At 48.4% G+C, this 19,100-nt stretch overlaps 1 protein-coding gene across 8 annotated transcripts; it reads right to left on the bottom strand.

Moving 5' to 3' along the window:
* Positions 1-66: 66 nt before the first annotated feature.
* Positions 67-14,131, bottom strand: DHDDS (dehydrodolichyl diphosphate synthase subunit). 8 transcript variants are annotated; one of them, XR_012584214.1, is made up of 11 exons: positions 14,053-14,131; positions 12,435-12,518; positions 11,381-11,497; positions 10,645-10,787; positions 9,163-9,279; positions 8,846-8,947; positions 8,062-8,176; positions 6,034-6,141; positions 2,531-2,967; positions 1,170-1,240; positions 67-1,062 (listed from the first exon to the last, which is right to left on the bottom strand). XR_012584214.1 is itself a non-coding variant. In XM_074562860.1 (10 exons), the coding sequence occupies exons 2-9, from the start codon at positions 12,495-12,497 to the stop codon at positions 1,196-1,198; spliced, it is 810 nt and encodes a 269-aa protein (XP_074418961.1). In that variant the 5' UTR covers positions 12,498-12,518; positions 14,053-14,131; the 3' UTR covers positions 67-1,062; positions 1,170-1,195. The 8 variants fall into 8 exon arrangements, 5 of the variants coding, with proteins under 5 accessions (XP_074418961.1, XP_074418957.1, XP_074418960.1 ...); XR_012584212.1 differs by having other exon boundaries at positions 1,170-2,967; XR_012584213.1 differs by having other exon boundaries at positions 67-1,240.
* Positions 14,132-19,100: the final 4,969 nt, after the last annotated feature.

Raw genomic sequence — 19,100 nt, 5'->3', positions numbered from 1 at the left:
GGAGCCGCAAACGCTCCGGCGCGGAGGGGAGCGGAGCTGTTCGTTCAGCACTGACCCCCCCCCCCCCCCCCCCCCCCCCCGCCCCGTACCCCCCCTCCCACTTCCCAGGGACGGGGGACGCGGGGTTACCGTGATTTTCCTGTTAAAAAAAAAAAAAAAAAAAGAAAAAGAAAGGGAGATGGGGAGCGTTAATGGACAGAGAGTAAGGGAGAGGAGGAGGCGGTGCTAAAATAGAAAAAAAAAAAATCAAAATGTAAGAAAAGTGACACCAAATTCACCTGTGGCGAGGGACTCGGGAAGCCCCTTCCAAAACGGGCCATTTCCCCCACCCGGATGCAGGCACAGCCCCTCCACCACAAATCCAGCCATTAAAGAACACCCTTCCTCATGCCCACAATTTTTAAGCTTCTCATTGAACCTCATCCAGAAGAGGAGCTTCCCCCTCCTTCCCCTCCCCGGGTAATCTCAGGCTTTTCCAGACCAGAAGAGCTACATTTTCCCCCCCCACAGTTGTGCTGATTTTTCTGCATCTTCACCACATAAACAGGAATTGGGGAAGTCGAAAGGCAGCCTGTAGCTCTGCTTCCACCAGTGCGGCTGAAAGACGCGCTCCTGAAACTGGGAGTTTGCCTGCGTAACTTACACTCAGCCTCTAACGAAGGGAGGCTTAGAGGGAAAACTGGTATTTTGCTAGAATAACTAATGCAGGCGGAATAAACAAACTACCAGGTAACACAAGCCTTTTTCCACTGCCTGAAGGCCTGACTTTTTTCTCCTCCCCTACTACAACAATGGCTTTTATAAAAGGGATTAAAACTTTCCCTACCAGCCTTTTGTAAACCAAATCCTTCAATTACCACACTTGCAACAGTACCTCTACTTTGTGGAAAACCACCACTGTGGTTTTGGTCACCTGTATCATCATAACACAACTGAAAACCTGGTGGTTTTTAAGGCAAAAAACGCATTCTCAGGTAGAAGACAGTCTCCCCATCAGCCTGGCAATGCAGAGCAGAGAGTGCTCTGTCTCATGGAGAGCAAACTATTTCCACAGACAACTTCCTGAAATGCGAAGATGGAGAAAATAAAACAGGGCAAAAGAAGTTTTAAAAATCGACAGCTCCCGTCATCTCGGCATGCGTTCATCCAACCTGCTGTTTGGTACTTACGCGAGAGGAGGTTTGTGCGCGGAGCTTCATTCGGCCGAGCCTTGGGGTATCAGCAAATTGCTCATGCTAGACTGTAAAAAGAACACAGCCTTCAAATAATTTCCAGTTTAACAGCAATCAGGTGAGGAGTCTGCCACAGGTTAAACAATATTATATTAGACCTGGATGCCAACTTCATTACACCTTCAAATAAGCTCTACGTACTTCTAGATGTTCGGCTTTTTTTTTTTAAAGTAAGTTTGGTATGAATACGCTTTATTCACGATTTGACAATGGTAGTTCTCCTCTTCACAATCACATTCAGAGTGCTGAGTCTGCAGCACTTACAAGTCTTTTAAATCTGTGTTTTCTAGTTTTCACCTGGAGGTAAAAAGGAACACTTTAAAAACCAGCAATAGTAACTGCTGCACCTGCACGCGCACCAGAAACAAAAATCAAGACATTTTCTGTTATTTTGACCATGGGGACGGAATCCAGGAGAAATCAGAGACGGAAACAATCTTGGAAATTAGGTAGTCCATCTCCCTGCCGATGGAAAACTGAGAACAAACACTCCACAGCTGCTCCAGCCACTCCCATTAAAATCAGCTAAACAGCCCTTCTAAACCATTTTGGCTGGGGGCAGAGGTTGGTTTTGGCTCCTGTATTCCTGAACTAAGCCCACCCTCATTCCCTGGAAACGGGATGTGAAGTCATAGCTCTGCAGAGGTCTTGGAGGGATTTAGCATACTGCATCCATCACCTGGTTTTAGGCACCTTCTTTTCCTTTTTTAAGCCACAAAGTCAATTCCCAACCAATGTTTTTTCCTTGCCTGCTCGGAGCCTTTCCTAAGTCAGTCTGTTCCAATATCAGTGTCTTCGGCACTTGGGTTTTCCCCACACACACTGCTCAGAAGGGATCACAGGACGCGATGAAGCTTTTTTTGCCTTCACAGCAAGGCTGACACCACCTCGCTTTAGCTCTTTGGAAGCCAAGAGCAGATACATCAAAATGAGGACAGTAAGGTGGGGAAAAGACAAGATGCTCTTGTGAAGCAGGCAGCAGGGACTACCTCTGCCACCGCTTGGCACAGGGCTCCCTTCTACACCAGGAATAATCCTCTCCCTACAGAAAGCAAGGCTCCCCTTATGGGACAGCAGAAGATTCACTACTGCGAAGCCACGGAAAAAAACTCAAGTCCAGACTGATTTAACAGGACTGAATTGGTTTGCCTGGGCCAACTCACAAGGAGTCAAACAGAACTGGAGGCTCATTTTAGCTAACTTCTTATCACTGTAAAGTATCAAGCAGCAGAGATATGGTGGGGTGCCTGTATTCTCCATCATCGGGGCAGGGAGGCGAGACAGAAGGACGGCATTACCTTCCTCAGCAGCATTCACAGAACTAGAAAGGTTCACAGTACTCTGTCCCTGCCCTCGGACAGGACCAGCAGGGACGTAAAGTCCTACAGCAGCCCCGCATCCGTGATGCAGAACCACACCGAGTGAATTCCTCTGGGCAGCAGCTGTTCCCTCTAACGCGGTTAAAAATTATCTTCCCAAGAACAGCCCAGCACCTATGTCATGCAGACACAGTGCACAATCTTTCAAAGAAGTCCGCTCTCTTGTGCTCTAGTGCCTGTAGAAAGCCCTGGATTCTCTCTTCCCGCATGGCGGTGCATTTCTGCAACAGTGTCCGTCGACGCCGAGAGTCTCCATGGGACGCGAACCCCTCCTGCTGCAGCTTCTTTGTCACATAAGCCTGATCCCTTTCCATCTGTTGTCGCCTCCTTTCCTCCATGTAGGAGTCTCGGGCCTTCTAGAGTGAAAAGCAGCAGAGCGTTAGCACTTTATCAGGCCTTTCAGCTCATCTGTGGTACAGACGCAAGGCACATAGGTTATGGAAGAGATAGCCTCTGCTTGGCCATCAATCTGCAGGTTAAATGAAGGGTGGCTCTCTGCGCACCTCCTCCGCTTTGAGGAAGCCTGCTAGATTGGTTATTTAAAAAAAAAATAAAAATACAGGGATATCCTTCTGGACCTTCTCCCTAAGACATAAGTCAGCTCATAGCATTAACTCCTAGTTAAAATAGGTAAAGGTCACGACAGATTGTGGAAAAACCCTCAGATACCGGAATCAGAGAGGAACAGCATACAAGAGGACTTTCAAACCACAGACGCGCACACAAGCTCTCCTCGCCAGTGTCTTTGATGCTATTCACATGGCAGCTGAAAGATTTTCAAGGATTCAGAATAATGATTTATGGGGCAATTCTCTGAGCTGATGATCAGGTATTGAGCTAATCAGCTTCAGTAAAAAGGCAAAAGTGGGCTCAGCATTCCCAAATGCCTGTGGTCTCATAACATACCAGCTCAAGACACAGCAGGATGGGCAGGAGAAAGGTAAAGGCAGTAGCTATCCTTGCCTACCCTTCAAATATTTGAAATATTTTTGCAGAACATCGCTTTTGGATTTTTTCTTATTGCACATATCCTAGCCTGCAGCCTCCAACTGCAGGCTGCTAAAAACACATCTTCATGCAGGAATATTAAGCTTTTGTTTTTAAAAAGAATAAAACTGGTCACTGTGACATAACCTGACACGCACACACTGAGAGAGAGCTTGGCATTTCAAACGAGCAAAAAGAAATAATTATTCTAATGAGAGCCTGACTCACTCTTCATTACACTTTCCCTGCACCCAAGTCAGTAGTCTATGCTCTGGCACTATAAATTAGCTTTTGTTGCGCTGGGAATGAGAGTAGAAACATGCCTAGCTACAGAAAACTCACTGAATTGGGAGCACTCCACTCCTGTAGCTCTGCTTATTTGAAATGCAAAGATCGTCAGCTTGTTCAGCATAAGACTTCCACCCTTGGACAAAGTGAAATTCTGTCTATTCACCAGAAAAGAGCCAGTGTGACCACTTCCGTAGGGCAGGCTTGCCAACCAACATCTGCATTCTCTCTAGGTCTACCATGCACCACCAGCAGGTTAAACCTGATCCTGGGCCTAAGGGGTGAGCAACAACCAGCCAGTAGCCTCCCTTGAGCAACAGGTTAATGGGAAAATGAAGATGGCCATTAAAAGTGACGCTGTTTGAGTTGATGGAAGGAGCATATCTTTTGTCAAATGCCTCCAAATCAAGTTTTTTTCTGTACCTTGTCAAACCTTCCATCCAGCTGCCAATCCACACCGTAACCGCCTCCAGTGTCCAGAACACAGCAGCACTCTCCCACATCAGACGCAGCTGCTGTCATATATTCTGTCTTCTCAGCAAGTCAACCCCCTAGCCCCACCATTCCCACTGACGTGCATCCCTTCCAGCAAGGTAATTTGTTTCAAGAGCTCCAGATACTTTTGGCTTTCAAGATCACCTATTTCAAATGTGTGCGTGTTGCGGGAGGTGGGGGGAAGCTTCTTAATCTCAGCAGTTCCTTTGAGTGAGAAGTTCTCCCTTCTGCACAACTGGGCTGCACCCTTAAAACAACGGCAGCCTCATACACTGCCGACAAAGCAGGTTTCACAGCAAGAAAACTAACCAAGGAACAAATCTGGCCGATAAGAAACCTTAATAATAGCGTAGCATGAACACACATAGAGCCACAAACAAGAATTAAGAAAGACGAGACTAGCTAGGAACAGAAGAAGCATTTGTTACCCATCAGAAATTAGCACTAGGAACAAATCAGAACAGTGACCTTACTGTTCAAGACAGAGGCCAAGCTAATGTCAATGACAAACACTACTGCCTTTTTTTCTTTCCTCTTCGTGCAGAAGGTGAATTGCCATTAGTTGTATTAATACAATGAATTGCTAGTAGGAAAAGGGCAGACTTGGGGCAGAAATAGGAATAAAAGCGGTAAAGGACTCAAAGAATTTGGGTATTTCCAAACTGAATGGACCTGATTAAATTCACCCAGAAGCGCAACCATCTATAATCTCTTTGACAACTCTCAGAGGTCAGCAAAGTCCCTGAAGGTAGAAAAGGGCAATATCATGCATGTCTTTAAAAACAGAGGACCCAAATAGTTAAGGGACACGCTCAGCAATCAGATGTGGTGGAGGTAAGAGTAGCCACTCTGAGTTCCTCCTCCTGCCAGTTACAGCTGTCTCTGTGCCACAAGCTGCCCCCCCCAGATTTCCCCATCAAGCGCTCCAGCTCCCAAATTTGTTTTGCTTAAAAATAGCCAAATTACTAAGTTGCTACTAAATTGGCCAGATTTATCCGAACCAGGCCAGGGAGAGCTCATAACAACAGATCTAAGAGGGGAGGAACAATGACAACCAGCAATAAGATCAGTCTCTTCAGTAGGCACATCTGGACCCACAAGAGGACGCTTGTCCAGTGTCTCACAGCCCAGGCAGCCTCACTTCAGCTCCCAGAGAGGAAACTCTAAACCCACTTCTTAAAACCCTAAAAACAATAGCAGAGTTAGAGGAAGGGCACGCAAACTCTCCCTGCCCATTCTAGAATAAACTCAGCAGTCTTTGCTTAAACCACTGATGAAATGGTTTGAGTTAAACTGGCTGATTTTGCCCTGTAGCAAATCAGGAGTGCTTGTTCTGTCCTGACAGCTGAGGACAGATACTTCCAGCTGGTGGAACAAACAATGAGTAACAGACACAGTGGTGACTTCAGATACCTTAGATATTCCCAAAAGCAGAGGAGTCTGTCCACACGCTAAGATGCTGTAACAAGCCATATGGGTACAGGAGAAGCAACACATGTGGCATTAGCTGCTAATGAAACAAGATCTTAACTAACCACAGTAAACGAACAATTCCTTTGTTCCCATTTCACACACTCTCACCTGATCTCCAGCTCATCGCTGTGCGGATAATGTGCTGTGTTGAGCTTTCCATCTCCCTAAGGCTCCCTTACCTGTAAAGCATTGTAGTTCATCTGGAACCGAAGGATAGCCTCACACAAATTCCAAAAGGAATATTCTGGCCACAAGACTGACTGAAACACCAGGCATGAATGGGATGTCTGCAGAAAACGAGATCACCAACAATTCAATCATCTCACAAGGGAAAAGACATCAAGATGCAGCTCTGCTGGTCAAACAATGCCAGTTTCCCCCACAAAGATTTTACCTAGGCCGTGTTATCCACTTAAAGTGAAATAAATGCCAGCCAGGAGAGTTTGAAATTTCACAATGTAGAGTTTTTCTAATTAGTTTTTAATGCTGGGACACTAGTCATCCATTCCTGCAGAGATACCAGCAGAATTTTTTCTAATGCTATGTTCGTCTTCGCAGAGGTATTTTTAATAGCTTAAGCATCATGGACATATAACAAAACCAAAATAGCAACATTGGACTACCAAAGGCTGAGTTAAGGGAATAACAGATGAACTGAGGATCAGGACATGACATTTAAGCCATTCATCAAATGACATCTCATGATATTCTTTGCTGCCCACTCACGGCATTTAAAGTGCTTAATGAATCTAAGTGTTGCAGTGCACTGAAAAGATGCAAGATTTCAAGTTAAAACCTATTTTTGCCATCAAGTCCCTCACGGTTCCAGGTAAATGTGTTCCTATGACCATTACTACAAAATCTAACACTTAAAAGGACTCTGCATGATTCAAAGTTGTAATGATATAGAAAATCTTAGTGTCAATTCTATAATACAAAAAACAGTGTAAGGACATTTTCTTTGACAGCAGAGAATCATCCTGAACAGCACAATGTTCTACTTTGGGGCGGTCAGGATCACCCACGTGATTGTTAACAAAGGGAAATTTGCACTAACGCTCTGGTGTGTGAGCTGGCAGAGTGGGAGCACAAGCACACCTTCTCCTCTACTGCTTCTGCTGTAATTCACGGCACGGGAGAGAGGCATCACACCAGCCAGACTCACAGAGCACTGACTTCCTCAGGAACGCTTCACTAGTTACAAGCTCAGCCTCCGACTACCTCCGCCAGGACGACCACCAAAAGGAGCAAGCAAAATGTTAGCTCGCAGCATTGACGCCCAAAAATACAGGGAGGAGAGGGAGATGCCTTGGTAGGCAACCACCACTCAAGCCAGACAACTTCTGTGAACTTGCCAGTTACATAAGTCAGAACAGGAACATTTGATGTGGGTGCTCAAAGGCAACTGGGTTTTGGCTCCACATTATACATGTAAAACAAGGTGTTAGCTTTAAGTAAAGCAGCTTGACTCAAATGCTCTCCTGCAAAGTTTGGCTTACAAACTAGTCCGTATTGCCTAGCACAGGAGAAAAAGAAATGGAAGCAGCTTTGGATACTGTAACTTCAAAAACATCAGTTTTTTATGCGTTAAGAACTTATTATGTTTTAGCTTAGCAGCCTAGTCATGCTGATTTGACTTTGCCATCCTTAGAACCTGTCTTGCAGGGTCTTGTTTCACTATGAAAGTCAAATAACACTTCTGAAACTGTGACAAGCCAGGCACATACGTTACGTGTACATTATAGGGTTACACCTCCAATACCTACAGCTGACAGGCAACAAACACCTCTCCCAGGAATCTAGAAATCCTTCCTGGGATTTCCTCATCCCAGGAAGAATATTGCCAGGTTAAATTAATCAAACCTGGGAATTTACCAATCAAATGAGGAATTACCTAAATGTAAGAAAAGGAGCAAAAGGATGAGCGATTCATGATTTCCTTGACTGCTGTCAGCTAGACTAATTTGTGATTTCTTATGAAGTGTTTTCAGGAGGACACAATTTCAGTGCCACAAGGTATTTTAGGCAATCACAGAACCACAATAAACAGACTCCTCAGAGGTGCCCCACTACTCAGTCCATCCAAGAAGTTACCCAACCCCTTGCAGAGAGAGTTTAAGAGCCCTCAGGTCAGCTCATGCCTGGAGTCAGTAGAACACTCTGTGAAGCAAAAATGGAATATTTCAAGGAGAAAACAAAGACTTTACCTGCCAGAGCAAGAAATCACTCAACCGAACCTCTCCAGAGGTTCGAATCAGGAGGTCTGGATCAGGGGAGTTGTTGGTGTACAGACACTTATCAAGCAACGATTCAGACACATCACTAAGAAAGACAGATGCATCTTATTAAGATCACTTTCCTGTCCCGATGGAGGTGGCACTACTAGATCAGAATTACTGAGGGTTTTTTTTAAAAACACAGCACTGCAGATTAAAACTGGGTGGTGGAGCTGCACCACAGCCAGTCACCAACTTGCTTCTGATGGACACTGCTGTCTGCTCCACAGGCTATTTCAAATGCTCTTTCATCCCCCACAGCATCCGCCCCGTGCTCTTTGAAACATAATACAGTGGTGGAACCAGACTGTGAGGACTTCCATCTGGAGCAGAGAGCAGAGTGCTAACTACTCCATCTCCTCCAGGGTGGAGGAACAGTTCAGTACTCGTGATTCATCTGTTGTTTGACCTCATAGCTAAGACTGCCAGCCAAGCAGCCAATTGTTGTGGCATAAAATCTGCCTTCACATTTAAACTAACTTAAGACACAGACCTAATTTCTCTTCTGTCTTGGTTGTGTATCTTATCACCATGGTAACCGAAATAATAAAAACCAAACATTGCATAGTAACTTTAAGTCATTTGTTCCAGTCATACTGGTTTAATGAGATCTCTTTAAAAGCCATTTGGCTTCTGAGAGGTTTATTAATAAAGTGTAGGAGGTAAGACAGGCAGTCATCATCTGTGAAACCTCACACCAAAAGACAAGAGTTACCTGGGTTCGAGCAGTCCTTGTTCCACCCCCCATGCCATCTCCCTGACAGCATTGCTGATTTCATGTCTCGAGGTGTATGCAAAGCAGACATTTAAAAAGCACCTGAAAAGAGGAGAAAGATGTTAAGACTAACCTAGGGAAGGTCAGTAGATGACAGAGAGAAGAATATCTACAACAGTTATGTGTGCTTGTAGGACAAAGAGCAAAAAAAAAAAAAAAAAAAAACCAACACTGTGTAGCATGTCTGCCAAGTCTCAGCCTTCGGGTAGAAGAGGAAGGCATGAGGTATCAGCTGCTTTAAACTGTGCGTTACTTACTTGTTGTAGTTCCTAGTTGCCAGCACAGCTTGGGCAATCAGCTCCTGAATATCCAAGGGCAGAAGTGGCAAGTCCCCAAGGACACGGATACACACACCGTGCTTCTTCAAGCTCTCCCTACACCCAACAACAAGAGTGAGGACTACAGAAAACAGACCAGTTTCTACTGCACAAGTGCCACATTTGCCTTGTGTAACACCCACCAAATTAAAACATGAGCCATGTAGCGGGCATAGCTTCAGCAAAACTGAGAACCAGAAAAAGGCAAAATCACCAAATGTTTTTCAGGTGTTGAGAGCTGGCTTAGACTAGATCATCCCAAACCATTCCACAAAGGGAAACTGATCGTTCCCCATAGAAGTTCCTAAGATACACACAAGAGCAAAGGACTATAAAATGATCACAGATTAGGCATTCCTACCTGAAGTTATGAAAATCCATATGAAAAACTTAGAATACAACCATAGACTCTGTGCATCTATAGCCAATTAAAAATTAAGATGACTAATGGTCACCCACAGAGTAGCACAACTACTTTCTGGAACAGAAAGGTTAAGGAAAGATTAATGTATCAATGAGGGTGGTGGAGGGAATGTCACATGAGGTAGGAAACCATCCATGCCTGCTATAGCATTATTCTGAGCCAACAGGACATCCCATGGGATCTTTTAGGTTCCTGCTGTCTGTCCGGTGTTACAAACTCCCTGACAAAGGGCCACATTGGGTAGAAATCAGGGAAATGGCCTCTTTGACCCTGATCTTCCCAACTTCTACTAGTGCACATACGCTATCCTCTCCCTCCCATTCTTCCAGCTGCGCTCCCTCACTGCCTTTCAAATTTACTTTAGCCAGATTAGCACCCCTTCCACACACCACTCTTCGCACCAGTCAGGTGTGGGGAAACAAACATATCCACTGAGCAACAGGACACTGTAACACCACTTCCTGCTCGCTCAGATCCGTGCTAGTTGCATGTACGTACAATAAATGAACTGGTTCTCCAACTCCAGCAAGTGACTTAACACACCATGTGCCCACACGTAGAAATCTCAAGTTATGGCAAAGCAAGTTGCTGAGCTAAACTCTGATCTCCCAAGAATACTGTGACAGAATTTAAGAGGAGGTTTTGATACCTCATGAAAACAAGGCGTCTAGCACACTAGCGTTAAGGAGGAATTTCTAATTGTGTTGTGCTTATCTGAAAGCTGTACCGTCCCAACTGATGGGATGGGATTGTTGCACACTAAGCCATATGATATGGACACAGACCTGGTGTGCTTGAGGACTGTGCGTGCTGAGGAGCTGTACATCCCGTCCAGGTAGGGAGGGCCCCTCAACACAAATCTCTAGCTGGAGGTGGAGAATAGCTTCATTTAATCCATTTTCACAACTTGTAACATCCCCATAAACACCTCTTAATCGTGTTCTGCTTTAGTTCCACCCTGTGGGATAGAGGCATGAGAGTGAGAGAGCAGTTCTTACTGTTCTTCCAGTAGGCGGCTAAATTTCTGTCTTGCCAGGTCCATTAGTCCATCCACCTCCTCCTTGGAGCGTTTAAAGTTCTCAATACTAAAGGCATAAACAGTGACCTCCTGAATGCCCAGATTTAAGCACCACCGTAGCGTCTGCAAGAAGACAAAATATAACGGAAAACATAAGTCAGATAAGCAGACTCAGACAATCAAGACAGGTCAGCAAGACCCAGCTTCTCCACTGCTAAAACCTTCCTGTCATTTCCCACTATGCTAAGACTAGATCAAAAGAAACAATCACCAAGAGCTGACAATGAAATCCACTTGATGAGAACTGCAGATTCATCTTCAAGAACAAGATGTGAATCCATAACGGATGGGATTAATCCACCCAGAGAAAGCACTTCTTGTAGATAACACTGTAAGTTATACAATATCGTACTTTTCAAAACCTTTTCAAAGAAATTCAACCTGCTTCACAGAATTAAAAGCTTCAAGATCTGTAAGGCAGATATTTTAATTGAGGGGAAAAAATAGACGAATAGAATGACTCTGCAGGATAACAGGAAGAGAGAGAGAGGAGCTTGAGCTGGGAACCCTGATGACTAACGTCAGCTGCAAGCGCAGGCCTGACTCCAGCAAAGAAAAGGAACACAATACACCAGTCGAGCAGTAAACACAGTCAGCTGGTGAACACAGCTCAAACTTTCAACACGCGACATAAAGGCAGCAAACATCCTTCCCACCTGTGCCAGCTTATCAAAGCCTTGCGAATGCCCCTGCTGTCTCTCCACGTGGCACTTTTGAGCATAACGGCGATTGCCATCCATGATGAAGGCAACATGCTTGGGCATTGGACCTGCCTAGAAAATAAGGAGAAGTACAACAGACCAGAAAGCGAACAGCCAAGCTGTCACGTTGCATCACAGAGAGTTTAGTCCCACTGCTCCTGGCAGCACCACCTATTTGTAGGAGTGCAATGCATACCTCCCAGCTTCAAGTCTGGAGCTGGAAAGAGTAAGATGCTAATTACCTCTTTGCTAATCCCGGTTCAGGCTATCTAAAAAGCATATCAGTATTGACAATTGCCTAAACTGAAAAGCAATTTTGCCCTCCCTGTTTCTATCACACGACAGAGAACTGTAGTACTCCCGAGAGAACAGCACTGCCACAGCTACCACTCTGCAGGCATGGGGGAGGATGCACAGTTTTATGCTGCGATAATTGTAAGCTTTTGTTATTTCAGAGTTCAAGGGCATTTTCACAGACACAATTAACTTTAGAGAAAACAAAACAAGCCATGAGATTTTGCCCCCACTGAAGAGGAGTGTTCCTTTCCACTGACTTCATTAGGTCTGCACAGATCCTTTTGCAGGAAGGACAGCATCACCAGTCTCAAGACTCTGCTGAGTAAGGACAGAATTTTCCTAGAACTGGTGAGTTATTCTAATCAAGAGAAACTCAGTTTAATTTCTTAAGACTCATAACCTGACAATCTTGCGTCTCTCCCTCCTTCCCATGCCCTGCTTTCATCAGCAAGGGCAAAAAACATGGAAGTCTGTGAGGGTAAGCTCATTATTGGCACGGACTTCCTACAACCTTGTTCATTTGCAAGACTAAGCTTAAGTAATTTTCCATTCCCGGATGCTGTTCAGGGATGTACATCCAGTGCCAGCATTAATATGCACCCTTGCTAGCAATACTATCTTTCTAGAGCAGAGCAGTCATAGAGACAGTTCCACGCTGAACCCTGATGAACCCACCAATTCTTTACCGCAGGTAACCAAATTCCTTCCTTACCTTAATGATGTTGGCACAAAATCTCTCTATGATGGTCAGCTCGCCTTCTCTGATCCACGACATGTCTTACCAAGAGCTCCTTTTCTTTTTCAATGGGAAGATGAAAATAAAGGGATTAGAGGTACAGAAGATTCTGTTTGAGCCCAAAGCAACTCTACAAACCATCACCTTGGAAAAATAAGCTTTAAGTAGGTGCTTTGGGGCCCTTTTTATCATCTGTACAAGTGCTTCAATAAGCAAACAATGAAGAAGCTCAGAAACGAGCTCTGGAGTTTTCCAGCTGTATGTCATGAGAGTGGATTTTGCACTAGCTGGTAGCAAGAAAAAGACATTACTGTGTCTTCCAGCAGAAGTAGCTGGTGAGCAAGCACAGACCCACAATTTGGGCTACTGCCAGGCGAGTCACAGGGTGGCCGCAGTACCAACTGACCTTCAATGCTTTTGCATGGGAATTGCTGGAAAACCTTCAAATGAAGCAACCGTCTGCATCACCAACTACCCTGCACTTGTGTCACCACTGATATTTCTTTTCCTTCACAAGTAGAGAACTTTAGCCCCTGGAGCTGTAAAAATGTTGTATTTTTTGCCACTTTATCTGCACATCAAATACTAAGATCTGGTTTGAGTAAACAAGATTTTGCTGAACTTCCATGTTAATCTTCAATTCTCCCAGCTAGGAACCTTGAGAGATGTGGGCAAAGCATCTATGAAGAGAGAGCTGTGGGGGCAACAGTCCAGATCCAACCACCTGGTATCCATCTAGGCACTGAGGCAGATTCAAATTACACTTGATTGCATTAATTTGCTGTATGGGCCTTCTCTGCCTCTTCCCTCCGGAGGGGACACCTAGCCACAGATATAGCCACAAAACATTAAGGCAAGGAACCGCTGAACCTCAGGCTCTGCTACTAAAGCTCTTAATGCTCCTTTTGAATAGCTCAGCCTGAAAACACCCTCTTCCAACACCACCTTTGGCTGTTAACAGCAAGGACAGAATCACAGAATTGTCTAAGTTGAAAGGGGCCTTTAAGATCATCGAGTCCAACCGTCAACCCAACACTGACAAAACCCACCACTAACCCATGTCCCTCAGCCCCATGTCTACCTGCTTTTTAAATACCTCCAGGGATGGTGACTCCACCACTCTCCTGAGCAGCCTGTTCCAATGCTTGATAACCGATCTTTTATATATGGTTTCACACAGTCATCTTAAAAAATAACCCTCGCGAAGAAGCCCCTTGTCCTTAAGGCATAAACACAGCACCAGAAAGGCCGTGACTGGGGCGGGTACAGCCAGAGGAGCACTTACACCCCGCCCCCCGCCGCTCTCTCTGCGGCAGGCAGCTCTCCCCACCGACAGCGAGCGGAGAAGGGAGAGGGGGGGGAAGGACACCGGGCCCACTCCCTCAGGGTGAGGCAGGCCCAAGGGAAGCTCTCCGGGGACGGGGCGTCCCTCAGGCCTCCCCCCGGCCCCGTGAGCGGCTACCGAGCGGGACTGGCGGCAGAGACCCGGTGGAAGGAAAGACCCCCCCCCCACACACACACACACCCACCGCACCCCCGAGGGGCTGCCCGGCTGCCCCGCTGCCGAAGGCGCGCCCGGTCGCCCGCCCGTTACCTCGCCCGCCGGCGCCGCCTCAGCCTCCACCGGAGGGTGACGTGCCCTTCCGCCTGCGTCACCCGCCCGCGCCCAGGGCGGGAAGCGCGCGCAGGCGCCGCGCCGCGCCGCGCCACGGGGCGGGGCTTGCGCGCGTGCGCCGTGAGGCGGCGGGGGGGGCCGCAATGGCGGGTTGAGGGCGGGGGGCTGGCAGGGCCGCGGCCGGCACAAGTCGGGGGTTCACGGGTGACGAGGAGCGGGGCAGGGGGGGGTAGGTGGGGCGTGGGGAGAGGCTGGGTACGGGGGGCTGGAGGCTGGCAGTGCCAACAGGCTGGGTATCGGCTGTAGGCCGAGGGAGCCATGGTGTGTTGGCTGTGGGGTGCGTTGGCTGTGGGGTGCGTTGGCTGTGGGGTGCGTTGGCTGTGGGAGATCTGGGGTGTTGGCTGTGGGGTGCATTAGCTGAGGGAGACATGGGGTGCATTGGTTGAGGGAGCTGTGGGGTGCATTGGTTGAGGGAGATGTGGGACATGTAGGGTGCATTAGCTGAGGGCGCTGTGGGGTGCAGTTGTTGAGGGAGATGTGGGGTGTTGTCTGTGGGACATGTGGGGTACGTCGGCTGAGGGAGCTGTGGGGTGTTGGCGGGGGGGGTGCATTGACTGCAAGAGCTGTGGGATTTGGGCTGTGGGAGCCATGGGGTGTTGGCTGTGGGGGACGCGTTGGCCGTGGGAGCTGTGGGTTTTGGCCGGGGGAGCCGTGGGGTGTGTTGGCTGTGGGGGTACCCCAGTTCCCAGCGCTCCCTCCCCACCACGCAGCACGCTGTTTGGGTCTGGGCTTCTCCAACCCCAAGGAAGGAAAAAAAAAAAGAGTAACCGCACAGAGAACATCACCAGCAGCCATTGCCCATGGTCTTTATTTAATTTTATTTTTCCAGAAAAGCAAAAAGAACAACCACATTTTACATAGTTGGTACAAAAACAAATTTAAAAAAAAAAAATAATAACAAGGGAGGGAGGGAAAACCTGCAGCGACAGGAATTGGGGATCGCGCTGCAGGGGGTTCTCCAGCAGGAAAATCTCTTTGGTCACCCCCGAGCCGCACACAGCCACCCCCATTCCTCCCTCCCTCCCACCCGCTTCATAAAAACTCACGAGTTTTGACACAAACAAGCTTTGGTTGCTAGCAGTAAACATGGATTACATTCTTCCGTCTCCCTCGTAGGCAAATCTTGCGACTCGAGGCTTTGGCACCAGGGCGGACACCCCCTCGCCAGGGACAGCTTTCTCTCCTACATTCAAACGCCCCCGAGTTCCAGCAGGACCCCGAGCGATTCACTCGGGTAATGCATAGCGCCCAGCACGGGCAGGGTGGGTGGCGATGCAGCAATTTTAGTTAATTATTGTCAAGATACGGGAAGAACCACGAGGGCAAATGCAACGAGAAGATGCAAATCAATCCCACCTTCTCCAACGTGGCTTCCCCTTTACAGATAAAAAAAAATAAAAATAAAAATCCCTGTTTTCTTGGATCCCGGTACCACGCTGGGCCCGGGGGAAACCTGAGTGATTCTCTAAGCCATTTGCGATTTGCTCCAGCCTAGGACAGGGATGGTCACAGAGCTCATATCCCCACACAGAGTTGCAAGGCAGAGTACACAGAGAAGATCCTGTCTCCCTGGTCCGTAACCTATTTAGATGCTTTGGCTATTTATTTTTTTTTTTTTCCTTTTTCTTTTTTTTTTGTCCTCTTACTTTTGTAAACAATAATCAAGGAGAATACTGAGAGAAAAACGGAAAGATTTACAGAGGTATTTACACACACTAGACATCTAGCAGAAAAATCACCAAACCGTTAAACTGGGGGCGAGGGGGGAAAGGTCCTACATGATTTTAAGACAGATAGAAGAATTAGGGGGGGCAGCAGTTCCCCCGGCACAACCGAGGGGCCGGGGGAAGGCCAACAGCCCCTCCCGCAATGCGGCGGCGGGACCGAGGCCCAGGCTTAGACACACAGCCCAGCGCTCTATTGCATTTACCCCGTTCGGACAAAAAGCCGTTTTCCTGAAGTAGTTTTTGGATAGATCCCGTTGCTAGTCCAGAACTAAAAAGTCCTTCCCCCCCCTCCCAAGAAGAGACCACCACCTCACCATAAAAACTACTGGAGCAGAGCAGGCAAGTGGCTGGGGAACCGCTCTCCATCCCTCACGTGCCGGGACGTGGAGAATTTGGATCCTTCGGACTGCGCCTGATTAAATTCACCCAGAAACACAACCGCCTGTAATGTTTTGACAACTCTCAGAGGTGAGCAAGGTCCCTGAAGGTAGAAAAGGGCAACGTCATGCCCGTCTTTAAAAACAGAAGATCCAAATAATTAAGGGACACACTCAGCAATCGGATACAGCGGAGGCAAGAGTCACCACACCGAGTTCCTCCTCCTGCCTGGGCTCCAGCATCCTTGGCAAATCCCCTCCGGTGACGCCCAGCTGGCAGGGATGGAGTAGGTGCTCCCTGTCTGCTCCAGCCCTGCTCTTACATCTAAACCTATCGCTACCTAAAAACGAGCAGAAATCGCGCCCACGTCCTGACACGCCATCACGGCGAGATGTCCTCCCTGGGAAGGCTCCAGCCAGCCTCCGGGCTGCAAAGTGGAGTGTTAATGCCCCAAAACCAGGGATCCAGAGTTTCCCCTCAAACCCAGGGAGTTTTCCCCGGCCATCCTGAGTCAGCGTTTGGGGGAAGCCAGGAAGGGAGGAGAAAGATGGAGCAGTTGCACCTCCCTTGGACTCGGGTCCACCTTGGCACCAGGTCCCTGGTCCCAGGAGGTCCCAGGCAGCCAGCCAGCCCTTTGCTGCTGGACGAGAGGATTGAGGATAACCCTCAGTCTCCCGACGACCTCCCCAGCCACTCTCTGCTCTTGCCGTGTCCCCCTGAATGGGCTGGGACCACCTCAATGGACTGGGACCCCCATCCTGGCTTTCCGACCCCCATCCTGACTTTCCGACCCCCAGCCACACGCCACCAGCCTGCTGGGAGCCTGTGTGACATCCCAGCCCGTGGACAAGGGGAGGACTCAGGAACAGGGCGGACCAGAGCATTCCCATCGGGAAGGCGAGGAGGGGACGTGTGAGCGCAAACAGGAGAGAGAAATGGAGGACAGTTCTCAATAGCCACCAGGCTGGGAGAAAATCTGGAGTTGGGGAGCCGACATGGGCTCTAGCAGCTGTTCCCTGCCCCATGGCTTCTCCATCCCTGCGCACGGATCTACAGACCCAAATTCCTCCTCAGTCCATGGGGAAGGGAAAGAGACTCTAGTAAAATACAGTTAAAAAGAAAACAAATCCCAAACATAGCAAAAAACACAACCGAAAAGCTCGACAACACGTCAGTCCACCTAGCGAACGTCCAGTGAGGTAGATCTACGCTTCCAATACAAACCTCGTCACGTCTTTGTGCTGTTAGAAAAAACCCTCCTCTCTGTCCAGCACTGGGCTACAGAGGCATTTTATCCCTGAGATTGCTCGAATACCTGAGAATAAGTTGCAGGAATTATGTCCTTTCTCTCTCTCTTTTTTTTTTTTTCTCTTTCTTTTCTTAAAGATTAAAATATACAAAAATACAAAAACGGAATATTTATATTAAAAAGAAAAAACAAACCCAAACCAAAAAAAAAAAAAAAACCAAAACCAAACCAAAAACAAAACCCAAAACAAAGATGACAAACAAACCCAAAGATACGTCATTCACGCACGTCCTAGTGCAGGTTTCACTTGGCGTTGGCTTCGGCACGGCCCAGGGAGGGGGGCTGCCCTGGGAGAGAAGGGCTGTCCACCGGGGCCAATAAATAAAGGCAAGACTTGGGGGGGCTGGCGGGGAGGGAGGACGGCAGCTGCTAACGACCCGGGGCACCCTTTTTCTCCGCCCTCAAGGAGGCTCAAGCCCGGGAGCCATCGTTTTTTGGAGCGTGGGATGGGCAGGAGGAGCAGAGGTGTGGTTTTGTCCTGCCTGGGTTGGATCCACAGCCCGTGGGAAGACCCCGGTGGCCTGGATCAAGCCCTGGCTGGACCTGTGCGAGCCCCAGGTGGGCTACGTACGCAGCCTCCGAGGGAAACGCCGCCAGCAACATCCTCGGGCGCCAGCTCTGCCCTGTGCCTGGTGCCCAAGGCTTAACAAAGAGCATTTCTGCTCCGTGGAGTCCTCCTGCTCCCCAGCTCCGCATTTTGGAGGCAGGGAAAAGCCTTAGAGGGGAAGAGCTGGCTGCATAAAACACCTCGTGCTATCCAGGCTGGCACTTGGGAAGGCTTGAGGGGGGGAGAGGGGGGAAAGTGGTTTTATTTTTTTCTTTTGACTTGATCTGCCCCAAGCCACAGCTCGCAGCCCACGAGCACGCAACAAGCATCAGCCCAGCCCCGAGAGATGCCCCATTTCCTTCCAGACTGAGCCCAAATCCGGGCTCTGCTGGTTTCAGCGATGGGGCGACCATGGAAAAACGGCAAATCCTCGCACCGACCTGCAAGTGAGAAGCCGGGAGGAGCAGAGGGACCCGCGGGGCCGGCCCACGGGCATCTCCCTGGTGCTTTGCAGCCAGCCTTCCCTGCTTGACCTCCCTTCCTTGGAGCAGAAAGGGATGGGGTAGGTGCAGGAGCTGGTCCCCCACGGCTCGTCCAGGCTGTGCTGGACCCTGATTGAAGCTCAGGAGAACAAGGAGCCATGAGCTCCTCTTCAAGGTGTTGCTTCTCTGCTCCTCTGCCCAGAGACACCACTGCCTGGCTTCGTTTAGGAAAAGAATAAAGGTGAATCAAATATGTTGGTTTTTTTTAGCTGGAAGAGGTATGTTGGGTGCTGCCTCCCCCTGTTTTTGAAACGAGCCATTCTGATTAAAGCCAGGCTTCCCCCGGGCTGGGAAAAGGGGGAAAAAAATCTGTGCAGTGACACCGGGTCCCCTCCATTAGCGCTGCCGTCTTCCCTCCCCAGTCCTTCACCCTGCCCTCCCTCCTCTGAGCCCCCGCAGCTGCCCGTTGCCTTGCCAAAGCCTTTTCATGCTGGTGGAAGCCCCCCCCTCCCCGCCACCCACCA

The sequence above is a fragment of the Larus michahellis genome, chromosome 19, assembly GCF_964199755.1.
Source record: "Larus michahellis chromosome 19, bLarMic1.1, whole genome shotgun sequence".
NCBI lineage: Eukaryota > Metazoa > Chordata > Aves > Charadriiformes > Laridae > Larus > Larus michahellis.
This window is presented reverse-complemented; position numbering and strand designations above follow the sequence as displayed.